Source organism: Anopheles moucheti, chromosome X, assembly GCF_943734755.1.
Source record: "Anopheles moucheti chromosome X, idAnoMoucSN_F20_07, whole genome shotgun sequence".
Taxonomy (NCBI): Eukaryota; Metazoa; Arthropoda; class Insecta; order Diptera; family Culicidae; genus Anopheles; species Anopheles moucheti.
Window position 1 is genome coordinate 4,612,614 of NC_069142.1, and position 8,972 is coordinate 4,621,585.

At 42.9% G+C, this 8,972-nt stretch overlaps 1 protein-coding gene across 1 annotated transcript; it reads left to right on the top strand.

Moving 5' to 3' along the window:
- The first annotated feature begins 416 nt into the window (after positions 1-416).
- LOC128307352 (uncharacterized) lies at positions 417-838 on the top strand. The gene is made up of 2 exons (XM_053045139.1): positions 417-639; positions 750-838. The coding sequence occupies exons 1-2, from the start codon at positions 420-422 to the stop codon at positions 836-838; spliced, it is 309 nt and encodes a 102-aa protein (XP_052901099.1). The 5' UTR covers positions 417-419.
- The last annotated feature ends 8,134 nt before the right edge of the window (positions 839-8,972 follow it).

Genomic DNA, 8,972 nt, shown 5'->3' on the forward strand with positions numbered 1-8,972 from the left:
CTGTCTAAAGGAAATTTACGCTTGCAGCTGCTCTTTCCATCGACAACAGTGCGACATCGGTACATGTTGCTTCTAATGCAACAAGTAATGCATCTGCAACAGCTGCAACATCGCAGCAAGCCCGAAGCTGATGAAAAGGTCACATCGCACTGTTGGGGAACTTCAGTTTCGTCCGAACCGTCGAACGGATAACGTCGAAGGATATTCCTCTCTCGGTATCGCTCTCGTCTCTGTCACATTCAACTCGTGAGCTCGTGGAAAACAACACAAACCTAAACGAAAGATTTCATCTGTGTGGGCACGCGTGCGGTGGTTTGAATTTGTATTGCAGCATAATTTTGTGGCACAATTAGTGAGGACTTTGGTGACGGGTGTTTCTGTGTGGTGACGTACAAATCGAGGCAATCAGAAGGTGAAAGATGGCTGTGGGCTACAATGCCAAGGCAGATGAAGCTGCCGTGCCGAAATCATCCTCAACCATGCACAGCAACAATCAATCGCAATCACTGCATGGTGATCCAGCACCCAATCATGTGGGGAATCAAACACCCAGGGAGCTGAACGATCTGTACCTACTGATCGCAACCTTACAAGTGCGAAGTCTGATGCGCCAGATCATCTCCAACCTGATTGCCCGTGGTGAGTGTACAAGCAGACATGCATTTGGAGATGAAAGTCTTCCTGTGCGAGTGAGGTGTTCTTCTTGTGGTGTGAAGTACTAATATTCTCTGTTGTTTGTTTCGTTCTAGTGATGCTGTTTGGTGAACTGGGTAGTCCGGAACATGCGCTGTGTCCTGACTGCGTACTGTTGATATTGCTGTTTCGCTATTACATATAATTCGTCGCATCTCGTACATCTCGCTTCGACCCGTCTCCCGCTCATCAAAAGGTCTGTGATAGGTTAGGGTTCTTGTTGCTTTATCTTCCAAAACCCCACGCATCCAGATGATGGAGTCAGTTGTACAATCCGGAAATAAAGCAAAGAAGTAACCGTGTAGGTTAAGATCGCTAACAGTAGGTATTAGGATAGCAAGAACAGTCGGATGTGATCGTGTGCTTAGTATAGTTAAGGAGCCCGGAAAGCCTACCGGTCGGGGACAGAACGCTGGTTTTGGAGTAATTTTTAGGACGCAGGTGGAGCAAAAGACGGAGAGGCTTGATTTGTATTTACCTTCGCTTGTTGTCTGAATATCGCTAGTAATCGGCATCCTGATGGAGATAGTCCGTCAAACTGTGTACGCCTGAGAGCAAATAAAAAACAAATAAAAATGTTTTAACACATTTGCGTTACCAAATATTTTGTGTTTTTATTGTATAAATCTTTTCTTAGTTATTGTAAAATGTGTAATAAGTAATATTTTCAACGTCTTCAATAGGTGCAACAGGTGCTCAATTCAATAGGTGCAACAAGGCATCAAAGTGTTTCTTTGTAGAACAGATTGTCCGTAGTACAGCATTTTTATATCACACATATGCTACATAATGGTCTTGAATGTGGACAATATTTAAGTCATGTTTTTCAGCTTAATTTAATAATTAAATGAAAATTAATAATTTTCAACATTATTTATACCAGGGATGTTAATCTTTTTTTATAGTCTTCATATAGGCATATTCTTTTATTTATTTTTAATATTAGAAATATTTTATTATTTTCGTGGAGTTCTTTTAATTTCAATATCTAGTGTTAGACTCCACCACGTCGTTATTGATTATTCTAAGGATTTTCCCCTTTTCAATACAAAATGATAGTGTTTTGGATAATTTTGTAATTAAATAGTCAGACGTTTATCCTCTCTAAGCAATGTATTCCACTTAAATTCGAATATTTCACCATGAAGTGCAGCTATAAACACCACGGGCGGGAAGATAGTATGTACAGTTGTTCACAGTGATTTGCCCAAATCCGGCACTCAGTGTACAGGCGCATCTAACATTACACATAGTCCCATTAAATGCAACTTATAATCCAATCTGCTAAAGACACCCCTGTCTGCTACTTCTCCATCATCCGAAGCGGGATTAGGCCTTGTGTGTGCATCTGCCCGACAAATGGGAAAGGATGTTCGGCCGTGGGTGTTTGGGTACGGGTCCGTGAGCGTGTGAAAGCGATTCTAATGAGTCAATCAGGGCGCAAACGATGATAATGATGGCTTACGAATTCAGACGGCTGAAGCTGTTACGATTTTGATTGCAAAGACAGACGCATCGACCGGCCGGCCATCGATAACGCTCGATTGGATTGGTGTGTACTGGCGGGCAAAACACCATTATCGGACCGGCCGAAGCGGTAATCGAACCGTACGCAATAAATCCCGAACGTATCCTTCGGTGGCCCTGCCCGGGAGCTGTGCCGGTCCGGTTCCGGGCGGATTAGTGCGCTCGGGACACAATGTTGCATACCTGTAGGCGCTGTCCCGTTGCCCGTTGACGGCAACCGGACATAATCCCATAATGTTTAATTGCGTTACAATGGAAAATTGAATTTTACATAATAATACACGAATGTAACGTTTAGCAAGGGGACATAGGAGGGAAGAAGCGAAATTCGACTACGTAGTGATGTACGTCTCAGGGATTTGTACCGATTCGCTATGGTTGGCAGGCTATGAGCTTGCACCGTCCACGGTAGTTGCCTTTCCAATTTCAATTTCAGAACATTCCGGAAAACACGAGACATTGTTGTCGAACGAGGAAAATTAAAAAGTCATTTCCAGCAGGTGAACGTCGCTTAATTCCATTTACATCCAATTTCAATTACTAAACTGGTCAGTGACGTACCCGTGGATACAAGTATCGTTTTAGTTTGTCTTCCAAAATAGACAACTTTCCCGCTAGAACTATTTCTATTGAAGTCCTCTCAGCGCCGAGATGGGAAAAATACAAAGTCGTAATAAAAGCGACCCATGTTTGGGTGGGTAAATAATTATCCTTTGATGACAGGGCAAAGATCTTGACCGCTGGCCGTTCATGGTCCGGTCCCATAATAAGGAGATGAATTTAATTAAAACAACACCCAAACTTGAAGGCTCTCGGGACACCCTTTCCCTCCAGGACTGGCCGTAATGCAAATCATCGCCAACCCGATCTTTGGGGGAAGGCAAGAGATAAGAATTTACAAACGCGACCATCTTAAGGATAATAAAGGTTCCGAAATGCCCTGCGGCTATGGCGAGGAGTTTCGGCAATGTTCGGGTTGGTAGTTTCCGCAAAACTTTTCCTTAAAACTTACAAATAAACAGCATCCGCTGCGGTCATGGGTAATAATTTTATTAAGTTGTCTCACGCCGTATGTGTATGTCCGTGCCTGCAGGATGTGGAATATGGTTGCCTCAACCTAACCCTTTTATTGCAGCATTCGGTCACTTTGGTCACGAACTGTGGCAGCGATAGGGCCCTCCCCCCTTTGCGGTTAAATGGGAAATTGATTAAATGGTGGGATTTTGGCTGTTTGCGGTTTAATTACGGCCACCGGAACCAGATGCACGAAGGAAGGAACTTTTCCTGCCCCTTTTCTTGAAGATCGTGCAGTAGTTGGGGGTCGGGGTGTTGTTTGTTTGAACCCTTGTTTGAATATTATCTAACAGGAGTTTATAGACGTGGGTGGGAGTGTGTGATCAGTAGGACTTCTAACGATTCTAACGACGCCAGCTAATGTCCCTAAACAACAATGTCTTGCATGGCGTTCGCTCCCTTAAGAGATAGTCCGTTTGTGGCTATCAGATGCCCATTCCGTCTCCGAAACCGAGATCCCCCGAGAAACCACAGAAACGTAGTGTGGTCCACTGCCTGTGATCTTTAAACTTACCCCGCAGGCTGTAAAATAGCACAGCTACGACAAAGAAAATCAAATTTATTACGGCTTTTATCGCATCTTTCACGTTTTTGGGTGGGGTAGGGAAAGAAAGGGCAGGAGAAAAGGGGCCACGCGGTGTAAATCTTTTATACATTATTCTTATATCCAAGTTATAATCAATATCATAAAAAAACAAAAACATTACGTATAAAGATAGTTTTGTCTAGCAGATTGCATACTTTTAGGCACTTAGAGTAAACAGCTTAAAGAAAAACATGTATTAAACGACGGCAAAATAGTCAAATGATTTTTAACAAAACTTATTATTGTTTCATTCTAATGAATCGCTTCAAATATGCTTTCCTTCACTGTGAAAGTCCTTTTTGTGCTCCACATCGTAGCCTTCGTTCTCAATTACTTCCCCTTTCAAGCGTTTTACACTAGAGTTCATTTATCTTTCGCCCCAATGAAGCTCCTCATCGTTCAACGATTCTTCCCCGTTGGTACGTTCGAGCAGCTATTACGATTCGATCCGTCTGTAAGCAACAGCATACATGCGTGACCTACGCCTGTACTTCCCGATCTGGATGAGCTTTGTGAGCATAATTATCGAACATTCAACAGGGGAACGGTTGAATCCCGCGCAGTAAACTACACTTTTAAACCTGATGCTCTTTTTTTATTTTAATTTATTTATTGCTGTATCACTAAAAAGAAGAAAAAAGCAACTACTCGCAACAGTGTGGAGGAGGAAAAAATTGAGAACCGCAATCAACCCACGCTGCTGAAATGTACTTCAAATGAACCCGTACCATATCGGCTCCATTAGGGACACATTAATGGCATCAGACAAGGCAAAATAAAGCAGGACACACTTCCGCGTTTCCGCAGTTGCCAGCGTACCAAAACAGGCTGACCTCGTAATTTGCAAAACAACGGCTGGGAAAGACGCACACTAAAAAAACCTGTCTTGTGTTGGTGTTGCATACATTCAGGCGCCAGGGCGTTTTTTGCTTCTTTATTTGTCGCTGCTGTTCATTACTTTGTGTCTGCTGCGATAATGTGCCCGAGTAAAGCCACAAAAGCCAACCATAAGTCAGCAACTTATCATTTCCATACTCGCAACATTAACCACCACCCTGAATGTCCAGAAAGTTGTCCAAAGTGGGGCAAAGCAAAAAAAAACAACCTCAGGAGCGGTTCCCGCTTTTCAAACATTAATATTTATTAATTTGTTCTATTGATACGATGTGCCACCGTTGTTCTCCTCTTGCTTTTAACCTCCTGCTTTGATCTTGCATAGTCATTAGGCGACGAAAAGGGAAACAAACAAACACGCTCTCAGCCACTGCATCAAACGAGCAAAATGTGACGCATCGAAGTGGTTACGGATAATGGTGACTAATAAGAAATCATGACAAGAATCCCACTGTGATGGACAGGGGAAATTTTAAGGACAAAATAATATAATCATTGAAGGAAAAAAACAACCTCCGAGAGTGATTTCGGGCGGGCGTTAGGAGTAGGCGTACGGAATGCGTAATTGACAGTCGAAGACATTGGTTGGGTGTTCGAGGAAACATCGCGAAGGAGAATGGGAGATTAGAGTTTTAAAAATATCCTCCCCAGACCGAGCGAGCGTAAATGTAAGGAGCTCACCATAATGGTAGCTTAACCATAATGGTAACGTTATTGATGAAGAGCGGCAGTTTTTGCCGCCCTGTCTGTCGGTCAAAATTGGCAGAAAACGACGCCCGGCGTTTGTCTATGGCGGCTAGCTCACTACTTGGAAGTTGTCCCCAAAATTATAGCCTTCTTCCAAGACGATGGTAACTCTGAGGAGGGAATGGCAAAAGGTAAATTGCCCAAAATCACAGTACAGTTCGCGCCGTCACGTATTACGGAGGGTTGCAAAAGTGTACTCCATCGTGACCATTATCGTAAAATTTTATCAACTTTTCAATAAATTAATTAGCGCTCACTTATTCTTTTCCAGGGTTGGAGGGAGGGATGGTAGTGGGGGGAAATTTGAAGGGAAGCTAAGAAAGATGACCACTTGGAAGCCACTAACCGGAGGAAGGAAAAAGTTATTCGCCAACCGTAGAGGGTAGTTCGACCATGAAGTTGAACGTTTTGCATACTGCCAGGCGCCCGGTGGAGAAGTTTAATTAAATTTATCCTACGATGGTTGGGAAGCCCGAGGTGGCTACCGCCAAACCACAAGTGCTTCACCATGTGTGTGTGTGTGCCTTGCCGGGGGTTTTGGGAGCGGAAAGTTAGTGCAACTAGCACCCGAACGAACCATTGCGAACCAAGTTTGTTTTGTGGTGAACCCCTTTGTCAAATCTTTCCTTTCCATCGGCAGACGCGTTGGGGATTGTCTTGGATGATAGTGAAGCCACCCATCGACGTCTCGACTTGCATTGTGTTCGGGGGGGCTACAGCTTAATCGCGCGACTCGTGTGTCGTGTTCGAAGCGGATGGTCGATTTCCAATAATCTTTATTGCACGAGCAGCATCAGCGTGGGTTTGGCGATTTGGCGAACCTTCCGGACGATTGGAGAGACAAATCAAATGGACTCGTCGAACAACCATCCATGCGAGGTATTGTGGTTTTTTGGTCCCGATGGTAACGGGAGGAACACGGGGATTTTGACGCTCTCGAACAAAACTTTCCAGATGAAGCGTGAAGCACACAGACACCCATCCACACACACACATGCATAAACATTTTATGCCATTCTGTCTAGTTTCGGAAGCTTTACGAGCGTTGGAATAAAATTATATTGCATAAATATTTTCCCGCACATCCCGAGCAATCGTTTGCATAAGGGTTTTGCAAACGGCTTCTGGTTGCAGCTTGCAGAGTGACGAGAAGCGGTCGAGCAACCGGAAGATCGTCACATCTTTATCATGATTCCAACGTGTCTTGCGTACCTCGGCGTTCTGTGGCACATTGGGTAAATGCCGGGATAAAGTAAAGAAAATCAACATTTAAGTAACGGCACACCTAATATGGTGTATTAAACTACATGATAAAACTGAGAGAAGTCTTAAAAACTAAGTCTCTAACTTATATGGTTTCTGAGAAAAAGATTGATAAACATTTGTGGAAAAATGTAAAACAAATTATTTACTTTTTATATTGTTATATATTTTTATTTTTATATATTTTTAAACAAATACTCGCGTTACAATGTTTACTAAAAACTTACCTAAAATTTTATAAAAGGCTTATTTTTATTTTATTTTTTTAAAAACAATTTGGTCTCCAGACCGATACAAAAAGTACTAGGCGTCTCCATAAGTAGTAGATTTTTATAGAGTTTTTATAGTATTATTTATTCTAGTTGTATGGACACGGGGTTTCGGCTTAAAATATATTAATAATAATACAACTAGAAATGCAAGTAAAGTTCTTCTCTAAGTTATGCTTTCTTGTTATGCTGTTTATTTTTATTATTTTTCAAAACAATTTGCATAAATACATAAAGTACTAGGCGTCTCCATAAGTAGTAGATTTTTATTAAGAGTTTTTGTAGTATTATTTATACTCTTTGTATGGACACGTGATTTCGGATAAAACTATATTAATAATAATACAACTAGAAATGCAAGTAAAATGCTTGTTAATGTCCCGGAAATTATCATTAATGCACCAGCACCAATTGAGACGTTGGGAGAATAAGCTGTTGTAAATTATCACTAATTTTACAAGAAAGGCAGACGAGAGCATGGTAGAATATGTTCAAGAATTTTGACCTTTAAGGACATTATTGATCAAGAAAGGACATAAACGATCTCTATTCATCGGTTCCATTTAATTTAGCTCCACCGGGTTGGATATGGTTTGAAGTAAGCATAAAATAAATATATTTTTGTCATAAATAATGTAAACGATCTATAAACCCTTGCAATTTTTTAAAAAATAATAATTTTATCCCGAAATTTGTTCGCAACTGCCCACTGTGGCTGGCGGACATGGGTTAGTAAGTTATGAAATCGCGCCCAAAGACGTGGGATCGCTCACATCCCCGGTTGCGGTTGTGGATTGTGCTTCGCGCGCTCACCAAAACGAACCATTGGTTGTAAAATCGTCAGCAATCTGTAATATACTTGCCACCTTCAAGTTGCCACTCTGCACACATACCGGTGCACCGGGTCCCCGGGTGTTTTTCGTAAGATGCAGCAGCTATAATTCGGTGTGCTATAATTCGTGCACCGTACGTAAGCATACCTTCCAGTTCGACCTTTTCGTCCTCGTTTGGAAGACACTTTGATTAAATTAGTTTTCCGTTCCGGCGAGTAGAGTGACTTCCGTACTATTGCTCCAGGGATGCTGGGGTACAAGTTCTTGCCCGTGCCCGTGATAGGAAATCATAAGCTCGAGAAAAACCAACACTGTGTTCGCCACACGAAAAGAAACGTGTCTTGTTTGGGGGCAGCACATAAACCCTTTGGCGCACACGCGGATTACGCGACCTGTGTTGGCAAGTAGTTCATCATTTTTTGGTGAAGGTGTAGCTGGTGCAATCGAATCAGCGCGCTGCTCGCTTTGGCATGCATACAATGTGTGGTGCAGTTGCACCACGCGATTGCATAGCTTCCGGGCGCACAATGTAATGAGTGGCAGGGTTCCGGCACATGCCTGGAATGGATGGGATTTAGCGTTCCGATCGGGCGTATCGGGCTTTGTTTTCGTGCTGCTGCTGCTGCTCGTTTCACTTATGATTACAGGTTCGATGGTGGAACCATCCGCACGGATACTGACTGACCGGTACGAGTGCCGCATATCGGATCCCATGTGACCGGGTCGAGGATTGAGCTATAAATTGTGTGTGTTTGATTAAAATTTTCATCGAACAAGTCGTTGCCAGTCGGTGATACATCAGAAGGAAGACACACAAAAAATATAAAACACCCCTCCCCCCTCCCATCCCCCCCCCCCCACCTATTGGGAGGAGAATTTATTTCCATTGTTTCCATCAAACGCTTTGTCACCCGATTGAATTCTGGTCGCCACGATGATGGACGTGCTCATGTGCTCATCTGCTACCCCTTTTTGTTTTGTTGTGTCTCCCCTACGTGGAGGGAAAACAGGGTGGTCAAGCCAAAAAAGAAGACACCAAAGAAACGCAAGTAGCAGAAGAATCACCAAAACCCCGTAACAGGGGCA